This window comes from Capsicum annuum, chromosome 9, assembly GCF_002878395.1.
Source record: "Capsicum annuum cultivar UCD-10X-F1 chromosome 9, UCD10Xv1.1, whole genome shotgun sequence".
NCBI lineage: Eukaryota > Viridiplantae > Streptophyta > Magnoliopsida > Solanales > Solanaceae > Capsicum > Capsicum annuum.
This window is the reverse complement of record NC_061119.1, coordinates 2,696,553-2,724,178: the sequence shown is the minus strand read 5'-3', so window position 1 is coordinate 2,724,178 and position 27,626 is coordinate 2,696,553. Positions and strand designations below refer to the sequence as shown.

The window sequence follows — 27,626 nt, the reverse complement described above, 5'->3', positions numbered from 1 at the left end:
TTAGAATGTTTATTTGTCAATGAAGACCAAGTCGAGGTGTCTAAATGTACAATCTTAAAGTCGACGTGTTATTTTGACCTTGAAGCCAAATTTGAGTCTCTGTGCATGTATTATGCCTGCAATAATCACCGGAAACTATATTTAGAAAAAACTCGACGATTGTAAAAATAAACTTTATCAATAAATTGGGGGATCAAAATTGCAATTATTCCTTTTTTAATTTTCTTACTTTTTTTTTTAAAAAAAATAATTCATCAAAACACTAATCAACATCATTAACACAAAATCAACGGTTGTAATTAACCCAACTTTTTCTACATATACGTGCTACCACTTCACATCCCATTTACCAAAAAAAACCCAACTTTTTCTCTTCACTCTTTTCTACTATTTCATACAAAAAACAGATCCAAATGGCAACTATCACAGCAATTAAAGCTCGTCAGATCTTTGACAGTCGTGGTAATCCCACTGTTGAGGTTTGTACAGATCTCTAGTTTTTTTTTCTGATTTTCTTGATGTTTTTTTCATGTTTTTTGGATCTGTTTTCAAGATTTGTGATTTTTGAGATTTTTTGTGTTTATACATGTGGTGTTTTGCTTAAGTTTTATGTTACTGCTGTAGTTTTTATGGGGTTTGTTTGGATTTTTGAATAGAGGTTGTTTGTTTATGTAAGATTGGTTGTTGATGCAGCTAAGTTGTGTTGTATCTGTTTCAAGATTCATGTATTATATATCTGTTTCAAGATTTATGTTTGTGACCTTTTTTGTGTTTACCCTTGTGTTTTGTTTGCTTAGATTGTTTGTTGCTATAATGGGTATTGATGGATTTTTGAATGGAGGTAATTTGAAGATTGTTTGGTTATGTTAAGTGTGTTATATCTGTTTCATGATTCATGCTTTTTGAGCTGATTTTGCTTAAATTGTTTGTTGCTACTATGGGTCTTGTTTAGATTTTTGAATGGAGGTTGCTTTAGGATTGTTTGGTTATGTTGGGTTGGTTGTTGATGCTGATGAGCTATGTTATATCTGTTTCAGGATTCATGCTTTTTGAGATTTTTTATGTTTACGTATGTGGTGGTATTGCTTAAATTGTATGTTAGTATTTTGGGTTTTTGTGGGTTTTGTTTGGAATTTTGAACGAAGGTTGTTTTAAGATTGGTTATGTTAGATTGGTTGTTGATGCAGATAAGTTGTGTCATATCGTTACAAGATTTGTGCTTTCTTGAGATATATTTTTACCCATGTGCTGATATTGATTAAATTATATGTTAGTATATTTGTTTTCGTGGGTTTAGCTTGGATATTTGAATGGAGGTTGTTCTTAAGAATTGACTGGTTATGTTGGATTGTTTTTTTATGTAGACTAGTGTGGTTGTATCTGTTTGTTGCTGCTATGTAGATTTTTGAGTTGATGCAGACCAAGTGGTGCTACATTGTTAGCTGCTACTTTAGTTTTTGTCGGTTTTATTTTACTTTTTGAAAGGATGTTGTATTTTAGGATGAATGGCTATGTTGAATTGCCTGTTGATGTTACATCTGTTTGTTACTGCTGTAGTTTTTGTGGGTAATGATTGGATTGTTGAAAGGAGGTTCTTTTTAAGAGCATCTGGTTATGCTGGATTGGTTGTTGATGCAGACTGGTGCTACTCTCTGTTTGTAGAGTAGATATGGTTGTCTTTTAGATGTACTAACCTGGTTGTTGTTTATATGTGCAGGTTGATGTACATGTCTCAAATGGTGTATTTGCCAGAGCTGCTGTCCCTAGTGGTGCATCCACCGGTAAAGATCTACCGGACTTGTTTTCTTGTAGATAGTGACTTTTAAACATAGATTGATGAGAGTGTGTTGAAAATACGTATCGTAGCCGGTTCATCATGCTACTCGGTGTAATTGGTGAAAAATGTAACTGTTTAGTATCAGCATGTTACCATTCTAAAAAAAAAGAAACTTTTAGTGTCAGAACTTTCGGTGGGACTTCTGGAGAGTGGAAACTACTCTTTCTTGTTGTAGAAGCTTTGTATGTATATATTTGGGTATAAATGTGAATCTTGCCTAGCATTCTGGGCAGCTATTTCTTCTTTTTTTAATTACCCTTAAATTGAAAGATATTATTCATCCTCTTAACTTGTTTGATAATAGGAATCTATGAAGCCCTTGAATTGAGGGATGGAGGATCCGACTACCTTGGAAAGGGTGTTTCAAAGGTTGGCATTTTTCTGCCAAGCTTTAGTTGACGATTATTCTGATCAGTGTTTGATTAATTACTCTTAATCAGTATTCAAGGGTGTTCATCTCTTGTAGGCTGTTAACAATGTCAACTCAATTATTGGCCCTGCTCTTGTGGGCAAGGTTTGTTGTTTTTTCCCGTTAATGTAGTTTTTTCTTAATAGATTATTTCCCAGTTAAGCTGATTTTACTGTTTATTTTTCCATTGTATTTGATAGATTATCCTATACTGAAATTATTTTGCAGGATCCAACCGACCAAACTGGTCTCGACAACTTCATGGTCCATCAGTTAGATGGAACTCAAAATGAGTGGGGTTGGTGCAAACAAAAGGTATTATTATTGTTCATATGCTACGTATCAAGTTAACTCTTCTATTATGAGACGTTCACCTCTTATGAATTTAACTGTATTTGCTTTTCTTCAGCTTGGTGCAAATGCCATCCTTGCTGTGTCACTTGCTGTGTGTAAAGCTGGTGCTGCAGTCAGGAACGTTCCACTTTACAAGGTATACTGTAGAATTGTCTTTCGAGTCTAATGCGCACACTAAGATTTATCTACCTCGTAAGCCTTAGTACATGGTTGCGTCATTGCCCACCAAGATCGAGTCTGCATGAACCTTTATTCTTCTCCATGATTGAGTAACCATTAATTATTTGAATTTTAGTTTAATTGGTAGTCATAAATTTGATATAAAACTCAAGCATTTAATTCTCTTCTTTACTTGCAAAGCTGCTAGGACAAATTAGGTTCTACTTGCAATTGGATTAATTTGTGACCACATGTTTACTTATTTTAATTGCCGCTTCTCTTTGCAGCACATTGCTGACCTTGCTGGTAACAAGAAGTTGGTGTTGCCGGTTCCTGCCTTCAATGTGATTAATGGTGGATCTCATGCCGGAAACAAACTCGCAATGCAGGTCTGTTATTTGTCTGCTCCTTTATGTGTATGAGTGCTGTTTTGATGAAAGATTCTCATTAGTAGTTATCGTGCAGGAATTCATGATCCTTCCTGTTGGAGCTGCTACTTTCAAGGAGGCCATGAAGATGGGCTGTGAAGTCTATCACCATTTGAAGGTTTGGCACAACTTCTATTACCTCTTAACTTGTTTTACACTGGCAAGCAAGTGTACATGCTTTTGAAATGAGAGGAATGACTGTTTCCTTGGTTCCATTTAGGCTCGCAGTTTAGTTTAAATTTGTTCCTATTGTTCTCCGCCCTCTCTTTATTTTGCTTTTTCCCCGGTAATGATTATACTGTCATTGCAGGCTGTGATTAAGAAGAAATATGGTCAGGATGCCACCAATGTTGGTGATGAGGGTGGTTTTGCTCCTAATATCCAGGTGAAGTATATTCTTATGATAATGTATGCCATCCTGTTAAATGTTTACCGTGTTGCACTTACATGATTATGGTTTCGAAAATTCAGGAGAACAAGGAAGGTCTTGAATTGCTCAAGACGGCCATTGAGAAAGCAGGTTACACAGGAAAGGTGAGTATCTCAATTACTTTTTTGAGTCACACTCCACCATTCTTTGGTTTCATAGCTGCTGTTAGATAATATGGCGGCTGAGATGATTTTCTGTTTAGGTGGTCATTGGAATGGATGTTGCTGCATCTGAATTCTACGGAAAGGACAAATCTTATGACCTGAACTTCAAAGAAGAGGCAAGTACTGACTATTGACTATATAGGCAATCTGAAACCGGAGAGCTTGTTTTTCTTATTTTCACGTGTTTTTTCCCGAGGCAGTCTTGTGGTCAAACTATGGATACATTATTCAAATTTTTCTCATATTTATTTTTCTTTGCAGAACAACAACGGCTCACAAAAGATATCAGGTGACCAGCTCAAGGATTTGTACAAGTCATTTGTGTCCGAGTACCCTATTGTTTCAATTGAAGATCCATTCGACCAAGATGACTGGGAGACCTATGCTAAGCTCACCACTGAGATTGGGGAGCAAGTACAGATTGTCGGTGATGACCTTCTTGTCACCAACCCTAAGGTAAGGTTGGAGCTTTTAACGGCATTTATCACTTGCTTAAGAGTCCCTGTCGCCATTCAAAAGAAAAAGTATACAGATTCTATTGATGTTACTTTTCAGCTGTTAACTATATTTACCTTGTATTATTACAAAACGTGTGCAGAGGGTTGCTAAGGCCATTGCAGAGAAGACTTGCAATGCTCTTCTTCTCAAGGTACCACCCAATCCAGCTTATAGATCATATATTCTGGCTGCTGTGATATTGAGAACTGTGTTAATCATTTCTTACTCGATGTGTCAGGTTAACCAAATTGGCAGTGTGACCGAGAGCATTGAAGCCGTGAAGATGTCTAAGAAGGCAGGTTGGGGTGTAATGACCAGTCACCGAAGGTAATGATATACTGATCCTCCTCGATACCACTTTGCATAAGAAAAAAAACTAATATCCCAGGTAGCCATGAAATTATTTGCTAATGATTTTTTGACTAATTGGTACAGTGGAGAAACAGAAGATACCTTCATTGCTGATCTTGCTGTCGGATTGTCAACGGTAGTTTTCTTACTAAGCGCACAGATTCTATTCATGTTACTTTTCAGCTGTTAACTAATGCGTGTTCTTGTGGAAATCTACAGGGACAGATCAAGACTGGAGCTCCTTGCAGGTCAGAGCGTCTCGCCAAGTACAACCAGGTAACTTATCCTTCCAAAATACAACTGTAAACTCTATCTTTGCGACGAAAGAATGTCACCCTTCTGATTTTTTGTTCATCCTATGCAACAGCTTTTGAGGATCGAAGAGGAACTCGGATCAGAGGCTGTGTATGCAGGAGCAACCTTCCGCAAGCCCGTTGAGCCCTACTAAACTAACAACTGTGTTAAATGCTGAGATTGTGGAGTCCTTGTTCTGCCAAATAAATCAATCTAGGAAATAGCGTATGACCTTTGTGAAATAACAAGCAGACTCAAAAAACAGTTTTTGTTTTGTGAGGCTTCATTAGTCTTTCTGAACTGAGAAAAAGAGTTCTCTTTTAAGGCTTGTTAGCATTTTGATATGCATTTTGTAGTATTTTGGTATTAAATATTTTGATGGTTTTGGTTTTCCCAAATCCTCAGTCTTCTCTTTGTTATGCTTATTATTGGTTTTCATATTACTATGGTTTTGATATGTTCTGTTAGGTGGACATATTACCCTGTGTTTAAATTGTCTCAATACTACTTGTCAGATTGAACTTTGTTTTTTTTGGGCTTGAATCTTTTAATTAGAGTAGAAAAACAGCAGGAATTTGATCTTTTTTCTCACCCTTTCAACAAATGTGATGGTTGAAACTTTCAAAATATTATCGTGCTTGTGTTGGATCCTCCAAAATGTGATACTTTTGGAGGATTGGGATTGGGTACGTACTTGATATTTTTAAAGAGTTCGAGCAACATAGAAATTTAAAAAAATGACACTTCAATACCTTATGACGTGAACCGAGGGATAATCGTGTAGAGGATAACCATGCACCATCTGTCTGCGTTGACATGAACTGAGGATAATTCTGCACCATCTGTGTTTGCGTTGATATGAACTGATGATAATCATGCACCATCTGTGCCATAGAAATTTCAAGAACTGACACTTAACCCAATATCTTATGGAGGATAACCGTGTAGTCCGTGTAGTAGATAACCATGCACCATTCTGTGTTTGTATCGACATGTATTGAGGATAACCGCATTGAGGATAGCCATGCACCATCTGTCATAGAAATTTCAAGAAATGACACTTAACCCAATACCTTATGACATGAACTGAGGATGACTGTGTAGAGGATAACCATGACATGAACTGAGGATAACCATGCAGAGGATAACTATACACCATGTGTGTCTGCATTGAAATGAACTGAGGATAACCATCTTGAGGATAACCATGCACCATTTGTCATAGAAATTTCAAGAAATGACACTTAACCCAATACCTTACGACGTGAACTGAGGATGACCGTGCAACAGATAACCATGCACAATCTGTGTCTGCATCGACATGAACTGAGGATAACCATGCAGAGGATAACCATGCACCATCTGTGTCTGCATTGACATGAACTGAGGATAACCATGCACCATCTGTCATAGAAATTTCAAGAAATGACACTTAACCCAATACCTTACGACATGAACTGAAGATAACCGTGCAACAGATAACCATGCACCATCTGTGTCTACATCGACATGAACCGAGGGTAACCGTCCTGAGCATAACCATGCACCATCAGTCATAGAAATTTCAAGAAATGACACTTAACCCAATACCTTACGACGTGAATTGAGAATAACCGTGTGTAGGGTTCGAAATCGAGAGGGCGCTAGGCGGAACCTATTAGTTGCAAATCAAGACGGTGATAATTCAGATGACAAATAAAAAATATACTATTGAATATAATTTGACCAAATGGCCTACACAAGAAACTAATATTAAAGAAATATAAAAAAAAAAAAACTATTGTGAGAAAATCTCCCCATAGACGAGACTCTTTAAAGATTACATTGTGGATGTTATTGTATTATGGTATGAGAAGGGGTCTTCTATTTATAAATGTCCAAAACCTTTACTCCAACAAAGAGGTTAGCCAAATATGAAAAAGTTTTATATTTTTCTTTCAGGAAAAGTAAAAGTATTTATGGTTACTTTTATTTTCCTTACAAGAAAAAGTAAAACTTAATTTTGGTAAGAAAATCAGGGCAAAAAGCCTAACACCGTGCAGCAGATAACCACGCACCACCATCTGTGTCTGCATCGACATGAACTGAGGATAACCTTGCAGAGGATAACCATACGCCATCTGTGTCCTTTCTATACAAATATGATGGTACCATTAAACTAAACAGAGGGGATAATGTAGAACTTTCTATACAGTTTTGTCATCAATATATCAACCACAACTGATAAGTAAAATAAAAAAACAAATTTGCAGCTAGCATCACATCTCTTTCGACCTATTTTAAGATGTTATTCCTATCAATCAATTGCTTTCGAAATTATTGAGGAGTTATCGTGAGATGAATAAGATAAGATTTGTCTGTTGTCATACAAAAGTTTTTGCGTTTGAGTTATGAAAATGCAAAAATGTTGAAGAATTTTATTTGGGATCCAAACCTAATTATCAATCAGTTAAATAGGTCTTCGGGTTAGAGATATATATTTCCTCATCCGCTTTCTAAGTTCTTCGTTCTGTTAATATTACCTATATTCAAGTAATTTATGTTAGTGACTTTGGAATTATTACATTTTCTCTTTAATCGGCATTACGTGGACGAAATTATAAGTCAAAATGAAAAAAAAATAAAATAATGAATGATCATGTTAAAATGTTAAAAAGTTTGAAGAGGAAATCAAAAAAGTAATTAAAAATAAATAAATAAATAAGAATAATTAAAAAGAATTGCTGGCTTTGAAGAGGAAATTAAAAAAGTAATTTAAAAAGAAATGCTGGCTATGGGGTTCGAACCCATGCGCACTTATGTGCAGAAGATCTTAAGTCTTCCCCCTTAACCTCTCGGGCAAACCAGCTTATATGTTCATTACAATCAACACAATTGTTATTTATATATGACCTCTAAATATATTTGCTAGTTCAACTTGTTCTTTGGGTTCTCCACCAGTTGTCCTCAACCCACATTGGATCTCGACTAATTTGGATTCAATGGCAAGTCGCATATTAGGGATAAAGCGTTCTCTAATAAAGGCGACTCTATGCTTAGGAGGACTTGATCGAACTCGAGACCTATGGTTAAGGATGAAAGAGTACTTACCACTCCAACACAACTCTTGTTGGTTGCTAATTAGCTTGCTCGCGCTTCATGCAGTTGGATAGATCATCTTATAAATAAATAAATAGGCGACTCCGTACGCAACAGGACTCGAAATCAAGACCTATGGTTAAGGATGAAAGAGTATTTACCAATTCAACACAACCCTTGTTGGTAAGTTAACTTCTTCGCGCTTCATGCAGTCGGATAGATCATCTTATAAATAAATAATAGGCAACTTCATACTCATAATAGGGGACTTCGTATTCAGGAGAACTCAATCCCGAGAGCCCGAGACCTCTGGTTAAGGATGAAGGAGTACTTACCACTCCACCACAACTCTTGTTGGTTGCAAGTTAACTTGCTACGCTTCATGCGGTCGAACAGATCATCTTATAAACAAATAAATATATAAAACGAGACATGACCACATCATACGGGAACTCGTTTCATTCGAGAAGTATACAACCTTGTCTAAAGTTTTTTCTCGAAGAAATAAAATACGAACACAACACTAGATATATTTACTTTTTTATAAATGTGTGAACATCTCATCTAAATAAATTGTTAGAGGACAAATGATTTTTTTTTTCACAACTGATTTTTTTTTTTCACAAGTCAAGCTACTTCATATTTAAAAATAAAAAGAACAAAAAACTATCTACAGTATTTTTATCAGAAATCTTTTAGAACTTTAAATTAAACAATTCAAAATTTCATATTAATGAAAAAAAATTACAACAACATCCAAGTTAATTTAATGCATACAAATTGCTAATATCTTTGTTAGCTAGAATTAGTCCTTACTTTTATAAATAATTATGTTACTATGTCAACTGATTATTTTAATTATGGTTGGGGTTTTTATTTGTTGGGATACTTCGTTCCATAGTGAAATTAATTGTGCAAAATGAAGCTTGTTACTCACGCTTAACAAAAAAGAAATTTAAAAATTAAACCATCCAGCCAAAACCCTAATTAACAAAAATTATAGGTGTTCCTAATTGATGCTAAGAAGATAGTAGATGAAAATACGGGGTTACAAAAAAGTATTTGTCTTCTACTTTTTTTCAAGCGATCCATCGATGACTTTTAAAAAGATATTGAGATTCAAGACGTGAAGAACTTATGATTTTCTATAAACAACTGCACGGTCTATAAATTTAAATACACGTTTTAAGAAGATATTGTATTGTCTCTTGCATGGTTTCTGTTAATGTGATTTCTTGCTCTGTTCCTCAGCTCTAGCTGCAGCTTCAGCTCAGATGCAGCAACTTGTTGTTCCAATGTGAGAGCTCAGATGCAGCAACTTCTTGTTCCAGTGTGAGAAAAAAAGGTAGAAGATGTAATTATGATTATATCACGAGAAAAAATAGAAAATAATTTCTTAGTATTATATTTCATTATTACTTGTCCAAATTATTACTTGTAACAAAGCTTGTTTGGATGGTTATTACATATTGTTTTGAAATATGTTGAATATATTTTAACATATTTTGTTAATTATTATTTCGAATGTGAACAAACTAAGGAAAATGTCTTATAAAATCATGTGTCCGATAGCTATATTGGAGTCCGACTAATTTGAATTCGAAATGACAAGTCGCACATTAGGAGTAAAGCGCTCCCTAATAAAGATAACTCCTTACTCAGGAGGACTCGAACTCGAGACTTCTGATTAAGGATGAAAGAGTACTTACCACTCTAACACAACCCTAGGTTGTTGCTAGTTAACTTAATCGCGCTTCATGCAGTCGGATAGATCATCTTATAATTAGAAAGAGCCAAGGCCACAACCCAAGGGCAGATCTATTTATGGTGGTGGGGTGGCACGCCACCCGCAAACTTCGACGGAAATTCTATGTATATAGGTATATATAAATACTAATATAGTCAAATATTAAATCTGCCACTCATAATACCATAGTACTATCTACTACAAGTGGCAAAGCGTCACTTTTGTTGCCCATAGGTTGTGTGTTCGGTCTCAGTTTGCAGTATTTACCTTTTTAATACTAACATAGTCAAATATTAAATCTGTCACCCATAATACCAAAGCCGACACTTTTGTTGCCCATAGGTTGTGTGTTCGATCCCGATTTGCAGCATTTGTTTTTTAAAATTATTTACTGTGAAGCATTGTTTTGTTTTTTAAAATTATTTTCGGTGAAGCATTGTTGACTAAAACAGGGCAACAAGCGTACATTCTACCATTTAAATGAATTACGAATATTATATTATGATATTAGTAATATTATTGAAAGATCAAGTTTTGTCATTTTATTATTATTATTTTTTAAAATTAATTGATTGATTAATTGTCCTATAGATCAAAAAATGAATAATTTAATTAATTTAATCGATAAGCAGTGGCAGGGCCAGAAATTCAGCAAAGGATGTTTAAATTTTATTCTCAGCTACGTTAAGAGTGTGCAAAATTAAATATACACTCATTATGATTAATATTTAACCTCTATTCACCACATAATTTTCCGACGAAGGGTGTACATCTGACCACCCTTCATCGAAGATGACTCCGCTCCTGTCGATAAGTTTACTTGGCACCCAGAGATTTGGATCCTGGATCCGCCTCTACCACAACCCTTCACCTTTTTTGGATTGCAAGTGACACCAAATCAAGAGCAAAACGAAGTATTATTGGTCCAATTATTGGCCAAAAAATTACTAGGACTTAGTAATAAGATTTTCCAAAGCTAGTAGAGCTTCTTTATTTGTTTCATTTGAGGAAGCAAATGATGTAGAAATAGAGTAATATTGAATTAGAAAAAGATGAATTAATAATAAGAAAATGTGATTCTCCATGTTGTTACTATGCACTGGAAATAAAATGTTTTAAGGGAATATAATTTGGTCACTCGTTTAATTTGTGTGTGGGGTATTGCCAAAGGTCAAATTTACTCTACTATATAGCACCAAAACAAATAAAGGACGATTGGTGCATCAAAACTTTCGATATGCGCATGCAGGTTTCAGAAAAGGACCCGATCACAAAAACCTACTGTACGTAGCCTTATGTTTCAATGGAATTTGATTTTGTCATTGGGTTAAGTTGTGTGTGTGGTATTGCCAAAGCTCAAAGTGACACCACTATATAGCATGAAAACAAATAAAATATTGGAAAGGATAGACCATAATATATATTTCCAATATGTGAAAGTAGAGTAATAAGTTGGAGGAAAAATAAGTAACAAAAAAGATCAATGTGAAAATAGATTAATAAGGAGGAAACTAAGTAGCAAAAAGAATCTATCCCATTTTTCTTATTGATAGTTGATACTAGTAGAAGGGAGTCTTGGAGTAATTGGTATGACCTGGAGGTCACGGGTTCAAGCCGTGAAGATAAGGTAAAATTATGTACAATAAATCTGTATGATTCTGCTATTCCCTAGACCCGTGTATAGCGAAAGCTTTAGTATATTGAACTGTCCTTACCCTTTATGCACTAGTGGGGTTGTACGTGCTTCACAAAATGGAATAAGTGACACAAAATGGGGAAATGTGTGAGCTTCTCATCTAAATAAACGATTAGAAAAAATACGTTTTTATTTGATTATTTTTTCTATTTAAACACCCTTCACATGCAAACCTAATTTTTATTTTTCACGAGCCAAACACGCTTACATTTTTTGATTCATGCATGATCGTGAGACTCAAATCAAGATTTTTGCATGGTATTAAATATTCCACGTGAGATGTTGGACGCAAAAAATTACTACTATTAAAAAAAAAGATATTTTTCTTTACAAGATGTATTTGCATTAACTGGTAACTAGATAATAATCGTATAAACTAATCTAATATAACATGGTTAATTTACAAAATTATATAAATCAAATATGTTACTATCAAATATCAATGTACATAACCTAGTTAAATCCTATTCGACATAATTATTTTAATTATGGTTAGGGTTCTTTTTTCTTTTTTTTTGGAATACTTGATTCCATAATGAAATTAATTGTGCAAAATAAAGCTTGTTACTCACGTTAACCAAAAAGTTATTAACAAATTAAACCATCCAAAGGATAAAACCCTAATCAACAAAAACAATATGGAAAGTTGGGTTTCCTAATAATTAATTCCACTTTAATCAGGATTACGAATCCTATTTTGTTTATGATTAGAATTTTAAAACAAACTATTATATATGTGTGTGTTCTCCAAAATTTTAGACACAAAAGCATTTCTCATTCTTATTATATTGTAAAAGTTTTCATGGAAGTTTTAGGTTTAGGTTTTTGTAGAAAGGTTCAAGAGATGATGATGAATAAAAATAAGAAGAAGAAGAAGAAGAAATTTAGTGCCAAGAAATTACAAAAGGAATGCAAGAATGCACTTTTTGTTGTATACTTAGGTGAAAAGAAGTTGAAATACGAGGTTCCAAAAATTTATTTATCTTCTACTTTTTTCAAGAGATTTATCGATGATTTTCAAGAAGATATTGAGATTCAAGACATGAAGAACTTGGAATTTTCTATAAACAACTGCACAATCTATAAATTTGAATACGTTCTTCAATTCAGCGAGATTCAAGACATGAAGAACTTGGAATTTTCTATAAACAACTGCACAGTCTATAAATTTGAATACGTTCTTCAATTTAGCAAAATTCAACTTCACCCAATGTGGGGAAAAAATAGAAGATGTAATAAATATGACATAAGAAAAAAAAAATAGAAAATAATTTCTTCAATTTTTTTAGTATTTGTCCAAATTATTACTTGTAACAAAGCTTGTTTGGATGGTTATTAAATATTGTTTTTCGGAATATATTGAATATATTTTACATATTTTGTTATCATTATTATTTCGGAATGTGAACAAACTAAAGAAAATGTCTTATAAAAAGCAACACACACTTCTTATTGCCTAACTTGGCGTGGTTGGTAAAATTGATTTTATGTGATAAGAAGTCATGGACTACAACAACAACAAACCCAGTGTATTCCCACCTAATGGGGTCTGGGGGGTAAGATGTACGCAGTCCATACCTCTACCTCTGATGAAGTAGAAAGGCTGTTTCCGATAGACCCCCGGCTCAAGGCACGAGATACCACACAAACACATAGTAAAGCACAGAAGCAGATTACATAACATAAATACGGCACCCATAAGTAATATAAAACAGAGGAAAGCAGAGGAAAGCACACAGATTCGTAATAAAACATGGAACACGGAACACGGAATCATAACAAGAATACAACCCCCACCAAGTAATTCCCTACACTAGCGACCCAAACTGGCCCTACTCCTCTGCCGTAATTCGCGTCCTCCAGACCTTCCTAAGAAGTCATGGACTAAAACCATGAAAACAATGTCTTACAAAAATTTCAGGATAAAACTGCGTATAATAGATTCGTGTATTTCCGCGCCTTTCTCCGAACTCCGCACATAACATAAGTGCACCGAAACGTTCTTTAACTATTTGGATTAAGTGGTCAATGGGCTTATTTTGGCCTTAGGCCTTACATCTCAAAATGGGCCGTCCAATCTGTAGGCCCAAAAACTGAGCCTATCCCCTTATGAGTCGTTTGGTACATTGAATACGGCAAATAATCTGAGATAAAGTTTGGGATTAATTATATACCATGTTTGGTACGAGGACTATTTTATTTCATTATTTGTATAAAAAGGGTGGAATTACTATCTCATATGAAAGATGGATAAAATAATCTCACTCGGTGTATGAAGCATCCTGGAATTACTATATTATTATATGGAGGATAGGAAAAAAATACATATGTTGAGAGTGGGATTTGAACCCACGCCCTTTCGGACCAGAACCTTAATCTGGCGCCTTAGACCAACTCGGCCATCTCAACTTGTTGCAATCCAAATGGCCAAATCATATATATACACACAAGTACATAAGTACACATATGTCTGTATGTGTGTGTACATATGTATACATATATATGTGTGTGTGTGTGTGTAACACAGAACTTGTTGGTATTTTAATTGTTTCATCAATTCAAATTGTCCATTTCAACAAAAGCAATGGCAAATGAAGCAAACACATTATCATCTAATCACTAAAACAGTACAATCAATTGAAAAGAAAAAGCTGATTGGTTAGTCATCATTCAGTAAATCAAAATTTACCAATTGAAGAACAGACACTATATTTTACAGATATACACGCCACGAGCTGCTTGATAGGGCAGCAAAAAAGAAGAAAAATAAACAAACAAATAGAACCCCAAACAGAACTATAATGTAGCATGATGGTTAGTAACATCAATATACCCATCGCCTATATCAAGAAAGCACCAACCAGTACCGTCCTGGAAGCTCTTCCGGAGAGGAAGAGAAGTGTCGATGAATGAATAAACTGACATTGGAGAGGATTTGATGTGAGAAGACAGACAATTGCTTAAAGCCAAACAATGACATCCAAACTGCTAAGACCTGGGCTACGGTGGCCAACAAGCGGTCTGTCATCGTGTGCAAGGTGATGAAACATCTTCAATAGATGCAGGTCCCCTAGACCTTCATATATATAACTGCATGTGCGTGATGAAAGAGCCCCGAGCATTTGAAACTGCAAATCAGTAAGTGTAATAGACACGACACTAGAAAAGCTTCCCTCTAGTAATTGGCTGTAGCTGACTATAGAACTCGGTGAAGTTGAGCCTAAACATGAGAAACTTCAAATCAATGTGCTGCTGCACGGGCAACTTAGAAATGAACCCTTCAAAGATGGTTGTATAATCCTTTCCAATCACGTCTATATCATTTCCCATATTTTTGAAGAATTCTCCAGCACGTTGAGTTAAAGCCTTTCTGCCTTCACCAAGCCACGACCCTGGTTCTGAAGATTTATCATTTGATTTTCCCCGTGATTTGACTTCTGCAGTCCTGTAATTTACGAGGAAATACAAGCAGTTAGAACCATTAAGAAAACTAGAAGCTAAAAATCCAAATTTGTTATAGAGATGGAGGGAAATGATCAATACCTTGATTGCAGCTCATTAATGCCTTCATATAGTCGATCCGCCAGACTTCGGAAGCGCAATATCAGGTCAAATAAAACAAAGAGTGTCTTGTTAAGCTCCTGAGAACGTTCTCCAAGCAACGATTTCTCTAAAATTGACGACAAATAGTTTTCATGTGCTGCAAGAAGATCGTCAAGGTCTTTAGATAATTCCATTTCTTTCACAAGATTAGACCACGAGACCTCCAAAACTTCAAACATGATGTAGTACTGCAAATTAGAAACAAAGTGATTCATTTCATCCCAAAGAACTTGACACTTTCGTGATGTCAAAATCAACTGCAACTTAACAGCTTGTGGCAACTTGGAGAAGAAATGGGAAGTGATACAATTTGGTTTCATTGTCTTCCAGGTACCCGTTAGCGCGTGTTCTACCCTTCTGAGCTTCCACAAAAAATTGAAGACTCTTATATATCTTGTCATTACGGACTCTGTGAAAACTGTATTCAAAGGAACACCTGCATCATATTCCAACGAAAAGACATCCCACCCTCTATCTCCAGTTTTATGTGGCATCATCTTAACCCTTAATCTAGCGCGTATATCACAATCATCATACTGTGCATTAGATGATGTGATGGCACTCTCTAACAAGGTTGCCAGCTTAAATGAGCTGATAGTATTAGCCGGCTCAGATAGCTCAGGACCAACAATATCCATTAGATATTGCACAAAATCTCCTTGACCAAGAAGCAAGTAGCGCTTAATGGCAAGACAATGTTCTTTGAACTTGTATCTTTTGTGCATAAGTTCAAGTAAATGCTTATCGATTCTTTTTGCTGCTTCTGTAACCAAAGATTCAAGTGCATCAGTTTCGCCATACCCAAGACTTCCTCTCGTGGTTGTAGTTCCAACAGCTGCTGCTGCTTCTGTTGCAGCATCAGCCCAACCACGATCATCACAACAGACTCTGAGAAAGTTGATTGATTTACCGGTCCTCAAAATCTGTTTGGCAAGAGACTGAGAAATAAAAGCAGGAAGCATGGCAGCATGAAGCCGATAACCTTCTCTCCAAAGGGACTCGTCTTTTACAGGTTGACTCACAATGAAAAACTCAGAAAATATATCTTCAAGCTCTCCTTCAAGCACCCATCTCCTCACCATCTCAAAAAGAGGGGAACACACCCGACGCAATAACCTTTTCATGAAATCATTAACTAGTGGATCACCATGTTGAGCATGCATGTGAATTGCACCAGCCATTGCTCCACCCTTCAAGCTCTTACAGTTATCAACTAAAACCGCCATCAACCTCATCTTCACAATCGGCTCAGCAAACCAAACCGACAGTCTTCTGAAAGACATATAATTCCCTGAACATTCACCCTCTGAACCCAACGGTATTGGATTCATCGCCTGCCCTTCAAGCACCGCCAACAACTTATAATACTCCGATAGCTCATCCTGCAATGCAGCACAAAACGCTTGTCCAACCGTTCCTACATCTTGAGCAGGAAACTGATTCATACTCTCCGATATATACCCTTTAACTTTCCTAAACAACCAACCAAGCTCACAAAGCTTCCTAACAACATTCCTCGTAGCCCTCGGAACTTTCATCCAATCAGGCAACACATAACCATCCTCATTCTTATCATACTTCACATACTTCCCATCAATCCCTTGACAAGAATACAACACATCCCTCACTAAAACATCCTCTGATACCTCATTCTCTTCTTTCCACAAGTCCACAAACTCCTTATACGCCATATACCTCAAATTCTCTGAATCTTTAGAAACCATCAAAACCCCTCCACTCCATCCTTTCCCTACTTCACCCTTCCCCTTCAAAACCCTAGAAACATCGCCTCCACAGCTCAAATTCCTCAAATCATCACTCACATTACCATCACTATAACCCTTCCCCCTATAATCCTTCAAATTACTCGAACTCCGAAAATCATCACTCACATTACCATCACTACATCCCTTCTCCCTTTTCCCCAATTTACCCATCAACCCTCTCAAATCCTTGCTATTATCAGTATAACCCTTCTCCATTTTCCCCAATGTACCAACCAACCCCCTAAAATCGTTACTATTATCACTATAACCCTTCTCCATTTTCCCCAAATTACCAACCGAGCCCCTCAAATCCTTACAATTATCCTTATAACCCTCTAAATTACTATCATTTCTAAGCCCTAATTCGGGCAAACCACCACGGGACAACGAGCTTAAAAACGCGTTAGCTGGAGCATTACTAGGCATATTTTTTTGGTTTATCCGATCTTCGGAGACAGTTTTAAGCAAATAAAGTACTGCCCATTTGTTTTTTACACTACCCGGCCCGATTTTCGATGAAAATTTCGTGTATAAATCGGCGAAAGTTAAGGCATCGGAGGATTTACCTTGTGTAGCTAAGTTACGTTTGATTGATTCGACCATTGCGGCTTCGTTAGGGGAAATTGAAGGGGTCATTCGGCTAGAGAGAATGCGAATTGCGTAATGGAGGGATTGGGGGTAGTGGGGGGTAGGGGTGGGATGGGTGGGGGTAAGGTGGGTGGGTGGGGGGGTGGTTAAGCGGTGGACGAGTTCTTTGACGAGATCTAAAGTGCGGTGGTCGTCGCCGTCGTTCATGGTGGTTGTTGCGGCGGAGATGGGTGGAAGTGAAGTGTAGTAGGAGTTTGGGGGGTAAAAGGAACTGTATTTGGTATATTTTGTTTAATTTAATTTTGATTTAATATGGGCGGGGAAATGAGATTTATTAATTTATTTTATTTTATTTTATTTTATTTTTGGTAAACAACATAAATTTCGACAGTTTGAAACTTAGTTACAGAAAATTTTTTCAGGGGGTCCGGGTATGCTGCGGGCCAAAAATCGACGGTGACGTGTCAGGGAGGCTGGGAGCCGGCCTAGTGTGGGTTGTTGGTGTGGGCGGGACCATTTGAGTGGTCAAACAAGCGAAACGACGTGAACGGAACGTTTTCAGGCCAAATTAGTATGTTATAGCCCATGATTTTCTGGATGCGCCAAGGATCGGGGCGTGTTTTGGGTCGAAAATCGATCTGAAGCTCCCAGTCGGGCTGTGGATCGGCCAGAGGTGGGCCGTTGGAGTAGTTTGAATTGTCAAAGTTAATTAATTTTTTTTAGGGGGGGGGGGGGGGGGGGGGGGGGGAGAAGTAGCTGTGGCCAAACCAACCCTTTCGTTTTTATCGCTCTGGATTTCGATCTGTATGACCTTCGGGCGGTACAAATTAAATCCCTTCCCTTAAAGCTCAATCTCTGTTATAGTGGAAATGCCATAAAGCGCAACCCAAGATCCATGATACGAAAACCAAAATCGAAATAACGAAGAAAAAGACATTGTGATGTGAGTCTGTTATTCCTTGCATTATAGGTGTTATTGCGTTTTGAGATCCTAATTGCCATGGTTCTGCTGCATCTCACAGATTTGCGCGAAATCCATGTTATTTTCATTGAACCGCTACAAGATCAATAATTCCATAAGCTTGAGCTTTTGTTGCTGACATAAAAACATCTCTTAAATTTTGACAGTTTGAAACTTGGTTACAGAAAATTTTGATATTTTGCATAATTAATGAAAAATTCAATTTTGAGTCTGTCGAGATACATATTTAGCTTTCGATACATCCAATGAAGATACATTTTTTTGCTTTGTAAAGATAAATAATTAGTTTTTGATTTTTTTTTATTTTGGGTCTATTAAGATACGTAATTAGCTCCCGATACATCCAATAAAGATACATAATTAGTTGAATTTTTTATAAATACTTTGTAAGGGTGAAGATTTGTGTAAATATGGCAAGTTAGGGTGTATATTATGTTATTTTTCCTTTTTTTTGCGTTCTACTCCTACTACCTATTAGTATTTGCGATAATCAATCCCTTGCTAAGTAGTTATGCATTACGATTCAAATGACCATTTCTGTAGCAAATACAACGTTGTGACTCTTCTGATCATTTCTTCGCGCGTACCTGCAGTAGCACTGTCGTTTCGTTTTAGTACGAGATCGCCTCACACCTACTTGCACCTCTCGCTTATCGAAGTTTCGTTCAAAAACCTCATTCGAAAACTTATATAAAGAAGGATTTCTCGTGGTGCAGTAGTTCTTCTACGCCAATTTAGTCAGTGGCGGAGCCAGACTTTTGGTTAAAAGTGTTCATATTTTTCCTTGGGCAAAGAATTGTTTAAAAAAACAAAGAAAATTCACACTCTTGATCACTGGACTATGCTTCTCTAGCTTGTAAAGGGTGTGCAACAAAATGTATATAACCATAAATATCTACATTTAACCTATATACTCGAAAAAAAATTATTTAGTTGTTCGATGCTGCTATTGGCATAACACCCAAGGTTTCAATACATTCCGCAATCGAGAAATCTCTACTTGCGCAAGTGATATACTAGGTCAATGCATATACTAAAATTCCATGCGATCTATTGTTGTTGTTGTATGTTTTTAAGTTTTCGAAACTCAATTCTAAATTTGAGCTAAGATTCTATTTCAAGTATTCTAACAAGATTCGATGTTGCCGGGGTCTATCGGAAACAACCTCTTTACTTCTTCGGAGGTAGCGGTATGATCTGCGTACATCTTACCCTCCCCAGACCCCACTTTGTAGGAATACACTAGATTTTTTGTTGTTGTTGTTTTAACAAGATTCGATGTTGCATCCATTTTTCAATCTTATCAGATAGCATACTCCTACTTTGTCTTCCCCTTAAGTCTTCAGATTGATGCATTTGTTCTCCCAATAGTACAAAGGACAAAACCCAAGTCATGGAGTTTTGAGAAAGAGTCATAGGAAATAAATATTATAAATCAAAAGTCGATTATAAGGAAAAACTTAGCATTTCAAATATATATAGATTTTAAATTCTATCTATATTGCTTATTAAATTCAATATAGATTTTCTTTTTTTCACTTTGATCTAGCAAATAATATCATAATCTAATCAAAGATATGTGTTCATAACAAGGATGAAACAATATAAACTTATCTAGAATTTCATTAAATTTGCTCCACAATTGATGGTAGAAGTGCAAATTTAATTAAATTTGCTCCACAATTGATGGTAGAAGTGCAACACTTTGTAAAACAAGTGTTACACTAAGTAAATTCTTGAAGTAATTATACATATACCTATGTATACCAAATTTTTACAGATTGGTTGTCCATTTAAGGTTGATTGCCCATAACAAACAAACATCTTTTAATAAAAAAATTCAAACACACTCAAAATATGTTAAACTACAGAAATTTGTAGATTGTAAAATTTGAGTGCAAAATGGTTTAATAGTTGACATTGAGAGCAAGTTGGCCAATGGGCTTCCACTCAAGTAGTAATGGGCTACATGATAGAATGCTTTGGGCCCAAAGTTTAAGCCCATCAATTTGCAGATTGGGCTGGTTCAAGTAAGGTAAAAAGCCTATCTACTTTGTATATTGGGCTGGCCCAAAAAAGGATAACAAAACATATTGTTGAGAGTGGGATTTGAACCCACGCCCTTTCGGACCAGAACCTTAATCTGGCGCCTTAGACCAACTCGGCCATCTCAACATATTAACAAATTGTCCTAATATAATTTACTAGTATTTTAAACTGAAATTTAGTTTCCTGTCCAATGTCTGATGCCCTCATTGATCCTTGACTAAATACCGATTCTCTCTGAAAAGTTCATATTGAGGGGTAAAGCATTATCGAACAAATGGTTAAGTCATACGAGACCTAGAACTCGAAACTTCTGATTAAGAATAAAGATACTTAATTACTACTCTGCCACAACTTTTGTTGGTAATTTTTTTAATGTTTTAGTTAGGAAAGAGGCTCTTGCTTTGGTGTAGCCATGCTAGTAGTTGTAGGGTTGCACACGTAGTTTGGAGTTTCTTGTTCGGAGGGTTTGATATGAGGTGGGTGATTTCGATTAGATGGTGTATAGTACTACTCTGTGGGTGTCTTATTTCTGTTATTTCATCTTATTTTGTGTTTATTACGGCTTTGTTTAATGTCTTTTTTGTCCTAAGTCAGGGGTCTATCGAAAACAGGCTTTGTACTTCTTCAGAGATAGTGGTATAGACTACACACACTTTACCCTCCTCAAACCCCCACTATATAGAAAATGGAAATGTAATGGATATGTTATTATGTTAGAAAAAGGCTCGAATTATTACGGTTCATCCGTCAATTCAAATTACAATCACAATGACTCGAAAAAATATATATTAATTTCGAACTATTTAGTGATAGATTAACGATAATTGTATTTAATTCCTTTTTAGGTGAAGTATCACAAGTCAAAAGAATTACTATTTAAATTTCAGCATCAACAATGAATAGATTTACTAACAGGTGGAAGGACTATTTTAAGCTTATCCAAAAACACCAAAAATAAGAAAAATGACATTTCATCAAAGTGAGTAGGAGGAATTTTTTAAATTCTTTTTGTGGTGTGAACTTCTCCAATTTATGTAATATAAAATAAAATACAATTTGATTTACTAAAGCATTTCGTATTCATATAGGATTCTGAAAAGAGTCATAATCATGCTCTAACAAGATATAATATCGACAACTTATCCTGACATAAATATTAGTGAATGATTTCACCACTCAAACTTGTGATCTATATGTCATTCATCAAAGCGGCAAAGCGGGTAGGAGGATTTTTTTTTTTTTCCATTTTTTTTATGGTATGAACTTCTCCAATTTATGAAATATAAGTAAAAGACAAATTGATATACTGAGCATCCCGCGTTCATGTAGAAATCTGAAAAGAGTCGAACTTGACTCTAAGGAAATATGATGTCGGCAGCTCATCATGGCATAAGTATTATTGACAGATATTCGAACTCGTGACCTATATGCCATGTAAATATAATTTTACCGTCGTTACAAGGCTTTCTTCAACTTGTGTTGAACTAATAAAAAAAAGGATAGTTCGGTGCTCTAAAGCTCCTAACTATGCGTAGGGTTACGGAAAGGGCCCCACTACAAGCGTATACTGTGCGCAGTCTTACCTTGCATTTATGCTCGAGGCTGGTTTCAAGGCTTGAACTAATCACATGGCAGCAACTCTACCAGTTACTCCAAGACTTCCGTCTTTGTAGCACTAGTAATACATAAAAAAAAATAAAAAAATCTTGGATTACATCCTAATTATATTTATACCATTATTGACCACTCCACTAAATATGGAAATCATGAATAAAACCAAATCTCCATTTTGGGTTCATCATCATTTTATAATTTTCTATAAAGCTCAACTATCAGTTAGGCTAATTAGCACTATTTTTTCTATCAGACCAATAAAAAAGAAATAATTATAATTTATATATATTATCTGTATAAACAATTCAAGATATTTTTGCATGTTTACCATCTGGATATTTGAATTATGATCAAAGTCCTAGTCCTATATGCAATGATGTAGTCAACATGAGAAGTATAACTAGAAAACAAAATGAAATTCATTACAAAAAATAAAATATGTTGAACTTTACAAACTTTTTTGAAATATAACAAAATAATCTTGAGCTTGTGTGACATATATATGATCTCATTGTTAGAAAATATTGCATCATTGGTCTTTCAAGGAAATTTTCAAGGATAATAAATAATGAAGAATCTAAAAAAAAATAAGTGGAATATATTTATTGATTCGACATAAATATTAAATATGTGTGTGTTTTACTTTGGTCAAGTATTTTTCATCAACAATAACATATTTCAGGGTAATCCTAGGCATATTCTACACCACAAGATAGAGAGATTGTTTCTAATAGACTCTCGAGTCTTTAGGTGAGATAGTTATTCTTCAATATCGTATCAGAAGATGCAGAGGTCCCAAGTTCGAGTTTGGGTATCGACTATTGTGAAGAAAAAGAACCACTTACTTAATTGCCTCGAAAAAAGAATCACGAATCAAGTTCGAATGTGAGGAACACTATATGGAATACAATCAAGTAAATAAAAATATGTTATCTCTAAAATTAACCTCTCAATTTAGATTATCACACTTTTAGGTTTTAGGACGATAGTATGTACGCATAGTTGCATATTCTACCACAAGGTAGAGAAGTTGTTTCTAATAGAACCTCGAGTCTTTAGGCGAGATAGTAATTTTTCAATATCGTATCAGAAGATGCGAGGTCCTAAGTTCGAGTTTTGGTATCGACTATTGTGAAGAAAAAGAATCACTAGCTTAATTTCCCCCAAAAAAGAATCACGAATCAAGTCCGAACGTAAGAGAGACTATTAAGAATATAATATATTAAGTAAATAAAAATATATTATTTCTAAATTTAAACTTTTAGTTCAGATTATCACACTTTTGAACATTTAACACAAAACATTTTGTGAATCGAACTATCCTAGTAATTAAAACCACAAATTTTCTCAAGTTTATCAGCTTGATATATATTTATATAATAATCATAAATTCATAAACAATTTCTTCCCATGGCATGCAAGTAATTTAATTTCTTCAATTAATTTCATGAATGTGTGGGACATTACAATACACATGTCACTCACAATGTGTTTCACATATTAATTATATGGTCAAATAAATCAGACAACAACACTATGAAAAGATCTTATAATTAATTTTTTTTATAAAGAAAATATTTTATTTTATGTAACATCATTTTCAAATACTTCAATTACCCTTGCCCTCTTCTATATTCTTTCCTAGTTGTGGCTATAACATTAAGGATCACTCTTGTATTGTCTATATATAGGCATTTTGAGAGAATGGAATATTAATTGATAATTTTTCATGGTGCAAAATTGAGTACAATTAATTTTAGAAATTTAAAAAAAAAAAATCCAATATTTTAAATTGTGATTCATGATAAAAGATTATGACGTGTTAAGAATCATATTGTTAGTGATTAGGACAAAAGATTATGATGTGTTAAAAAATAAAAATAAAATAGTTCGATGTGTTAAAGCTTTCGCTATTATATGCAACTTCGCTATATATTTTTGTAAGGGATTGTTTCCACAGTTTGGTACCCCGTGACCTCTTAGTCAGGGGTGAAGCTAGCCCTTTGGCAGGGGATTCATTCGAACCCCTTGGACGAAAAAATATATTATTTATATATGATTAAAATTATTTTTTATGTATTTATCGTACATGTTGAACCCCTTCGGCTAGGTTTTTTTCAAATATTGAACCCCTGAGTTGATAATCTTGGCTCTGCCTCTGCTCCTAGTCATATTACAACGACCTTACCAGTTACTTCAAATTTTAATTTAGTTGAATTAAATAATTTCAATTGAAACTCTGAATTTGTATTAAAAAATTCATTAAATGCATGTAAAATCAAATTTATAACGCAATTACTAAGACTTGATTTTATTATCTTAGAATATAGAATCCACACAAATTTCAAATTTTGATTTTACCTTTTACCATGAACTACTATGTTTATAATCTACGAGTATAATATTTGTATCACCTAGATTTGTCATGAATTTTCAAATATTTAAAAATAATAACATGAAGTAGGGAGGCTGTGAATTTTCAAATATTTATGGACAAAAAATTTAAATAATTTTAGAAAGACTAAATTTTTCTTTTTCTTGGATTTTCAAAGCTAAATAAGAAGCTTCTAATGACACATTATTATGATCCTTTGAAATTGTACTGCATTTTGACTAAAGCCACTTAGAAATATTCTATTACTTTTTTTTTTCTTCTAAGATTATAATTTAGTGTTTCATATTTTTTTATTTTTTTTTTAATATAGAAGGGAAATAAATGTACATATCACTTGATAAGGCATGAGTGGTGAGAGATTGTATTTCTTTGGTAGGTGGCAATATTAAAATATTATCATTATATAAAATTTAAAAAAAAAACATTAAAAATTAATCTAATAATACTACTCATTCGTGAGTATAACAATAACCAGAAGTGTGGAGTATTATATGCGGTCTTACCTCTATCACGTGAGATAGAGAGAATATTTTCGATAAATTTTTGACTCAAGAAAGTATATCAAATAATAAATATGTAAAGCAAATACAAAAGCGAAGAGAACAATAGGCAACACAAATAATACGAGGAATCTAGACGCTAACCTTCTACCCTTATTTTTGACCTCCGTACTTTCTATCTAGAACCATGTCCTTGATAAACTACAGATGAGGCATATTCTGTATAATCACCTCTCCTCGATCAACTCCTACGACCTACCTCTACCTCTCCTCATAGTCACTATAATTTCTCGCACACCTCTTCCTTATATTGAAGCATTGGTTCATTTTCGCCTCACATGTCTGAATCATCTCAGCTTTACCTCCCGCATATATCTATTTTACCAAGAAGGTTATTCTCACTCAAGGGCGAAGCCAGCCTTTGGCTAGGGATTCATCCGAACCTCCTTCGACGGAAAAATATACCATTTATACATGATTAAAATTATTTTTTTATGTATCTATAGTAGGTACTGAACTCCCTTCGGCTAATTTTTCTTTTTTTTCAATTATTGAACCTCTTAATCGAAATCCTGGCTTCGCCTCCGCGACCCACCTTAACCGGAGAACTTCATTCTTAGTTTTAGCTATCTCTCCTAGTATTCTCATATATCTATCTCAACATACTCGTTATCACTACTCTCATTACAACTACAAATAAGAATAAATTATTCAACTATATCTCCTATATAAATTATTGAAAAGATCATACGAAAAAGTCAAACCTAATCAAAGTCAAATTCATAAAAATTCAGAATTTTGAATTTATGAATTTTAATTCTAGAATTCTGAAAAAATTATTACATGTGAATTTCTTAATACAATATAAAATTTTTGACAAAGCTATTAAATTCAGATGATTCCCTATTAATTTTGATGTGAAACAAAACTAATATTTATTTTTTGGAGGATCTAAATTTAGTGTTCCATATTTCTTAATTCACTATGTATTAAAAAGGGAATAAAATGTAGATTTGATAAGGTATTTGTGGTGTGAAAAGAATGAGACATGACCCTATGTCTTATCTTTTTAATTTTCAAAAGCATTTCTTATTTTCAAACTTTATAATAGTTTTTTTATTGTCTTTATCACATTAGAATGATATGTATGTCTATTCCATATGATAAATAAAGCTTTTAGAAAAGACCAAATGTTCACATTTTCAACATAGAAAATTTAAGAGGAAGACCCTATCAATAATGTATTACTTTGTAATTTTATGCATGAATAAAAGGGATCTTACTTTTGACTTTTGAAAATACTTCTAAAGTTGATGAGGTGATAAATGATTTGATGACACACAATTCATAGAACCTAGATAGTAGTACTAGAAATTTAAAAAAAATATATAGAGAGAGAGAACCTCAGTTATTTGCATCTATAGAATTTCATTTATAACATCTGCAGTGTTACTAAATTTACTACCATACACTTTATCTTTACGAGAGTTTTATTACTTTTTTTGAATTAAATTTTAATGTATTTTTATTAATTTTTTTAGTTGACGTGGCATTTTTTATCAATTTATTTAGTTGATGTGGCACCTTTAACGTGAACTTCATTTTATATAATAAAGCTGCAATGTTAGCACAAAAGGATGACAAAAATATACTAAAATTGAGTTCATTGGTGTAATAGAACTCTTGTGAAGTTGAAATGTGCCGTAATAACTTTGATCATAGTTCGAAGGTACTGAATGCTTATCTTTATATACAAAAATAATACGTAAAGTTTCATTGCCAACTTGATATAAAAAAAAAGTTAGTAGTAGTTAAATTAAGTTGATGGCGTAAAAAATATTTATATTTTTAATATATGATTAATGATGCTTTTTCTTTTTTTCAGTTTACTTTCGTATAGAAAATGAAGCTGCTTGAAAGCAGATTTCGAACTTACATAGAGATTATCGGTGTCCTACTCTAGATGAAGCTAAGTAATTATCGTCTGTATAATAACACATTGATAATTATACTTCACCTTTTAACAAGTTGGAATCTACTATAAAAATTGTTGTCATTCCATTTAAGTACAATATTCACGTAGTACTAAGTGAATACGTTTTGATAATATCTCTATTATGAAAGAAAAATTATCATGAATTAACAAATTTTACGTTAATAATAAATTATGTCCCATCATGCTATAAGTTTATTTTTTATTTTTTTATGCTATAGTTATATATACTGTATTATAATAAAGGTACTAATTAAATTATTGTTCCTAATTTCCACGCCTAGTCATGTTGATACCTTTTTGTAAATTCTTTTCTTTGACAAATGAAACAATTCCAAACAAATAATTACATTATTTAACAACCAAACCCACTAAACAAGAATGTTTACAGTCAAATCTTGTTGAGTAAAAATTAATTTCCTTTCATATATATATTTCCTAAAAAAAAAAAAAAAAGATAGCAATATATAATCATGCTCACACTTCATTTTCTAGGTTATCGTATCAGACTTGTTATAAAAAGGTTACATATTTTTGTAAGTCAACTTAATCTGATAACGTAAAATTATATAAAATTTTATGCTGAGTCACAAAAAAAGATTGATTTATATTGCATGAAAACGAAGGCTTGAAGATCATGTTTTCTTTGTTGATTAATGAAAAAGATTGAAATGAATTAAACATTTAAATT

The 27,626-nt window shown here is 34.2% G+C and overlaps 2 protein-coding genes and 3 non-coding genes across 5 annotated transcripts; 1 reads left to right on the top strand and 4 right to left on the bottom strand.

Moving 5' to 3' along the window:
* Positions 1–315: 315 nt before the first annotated feature.
* On the top strand, positions 316–5,322 carry LOC107843197 (enolase). Its single transcript, XM_016687417.2, has 17 exons — positions 316–479; positions 1,718–1,781; positions 2,142–2,206; positions 2,304–2,351; positions 2,475–2,561; positions 2,656–2,736; positions 3,047–3,148; positions 3,225–3,305; positions 3,498–3,572; positions 3,659–3,721; positions 3,820–3,897; positions 4,043–4,237; positions 4,380–4,430; positions 4,518–4,606; positions 4,715–4,766; positions 4,850–4,906; positions 4,998–5,322. Exons 1-17 carry the CDS (start codon positions 414–416, stop codon positions 5,076–5,078), a joined length of 1,335 nt encoding a protein of 444 aa, XP_016542903.1. The 5' UTR covers positions 316–413; the 3' UTR covers positions 5,079–5,322.
* Positions 5,323–7,689: 2,367 nt separating this feature from the next.
* TRNAL-UAA lies at positions 7,690–7,772 on the bottom strand. Its single transcript has one exon. It is a non-coding gene; the product is annotated as a tRNA-Leu (tRNA).
* Positions 7,773–13,773: 6,001 nt separating this feature from the next.
* Positions 13,774–13,854, bottom strand: TRNAL-AAG. The gene has a single exon. It is a non-coding gene; the product is annotated as a tRNA-Leu (tRNA).
* A 260-nt stretch (positions 13,855–14,114) lies between these two features.
* LOC107841732 (gamma-tubulin complex component 3) lies at positions 14,115–17,687 on the bottom strand. The gene is made up of 2 exons (XM_016685572.2): positions 14,989–17,687; positions 14,115–14,890 (listed from the first exon to the last, which is right to left on the bottom strand). The coding sequence occupies exons 1-2, from the start codon at positions 17,607–17,609 to the stop codon at positions 14,605–14,607; spliced, it is 2,907 nt and encodes a 968-aa protein (XP_016541058.2). The 5' UTR covers positions 17,610–17,687; the 3' UTR covers positions 14,115–14,604.
* A 2,791-nt stretch (positions 17,688–20,478) lies between these two features.
* On the bottom strand, positions 20,479–20,559 carry TRNAL-AAG. The gene has a single exon. It is a non-coding gene; the product is annotated as a tRNA-Leu (tRNA).
* Between the last annotated feature and the right edge of the window lie 7,067 nt (positions 20,560–27,626).

Coding starts and splice junctions, on each gene's coding strand:
- LOC107843197 (XM_016687417.2), top strand. CDS start 414: ATGGCAACTATCACAGCAATTAAAGCTCGTCAGATCTTTGACAGTCGT. Junction 3,722..3,819: donor AAGCAGGTTACACAGGAAAG/GTGAGTATCTCA, acceptor TTTTCTGTTTAG/GTGGTCATTGGAATGGATGT. Junction 4,431..4,517: donor GCAATGCTCTTCTTCTCAAG/GTACCACCCAAT, acceptor TCGATGTGTCAG/GTTAACCAAATTGGCAGTGT.
- LOC107841732 (XM_016685572.2), bottom strand. CDS start 17,609: ATGAACGACGGCGACGACCACCGCACTTTAGATCTCGTCAAAGAACTC. Junction 14,891..14,988: donor ATTAATGAGCTGCAATCAAG/GTATTGATCATT, acceptor CGTAAATTACAG/GACTGCAGAAGTCAAATCAC.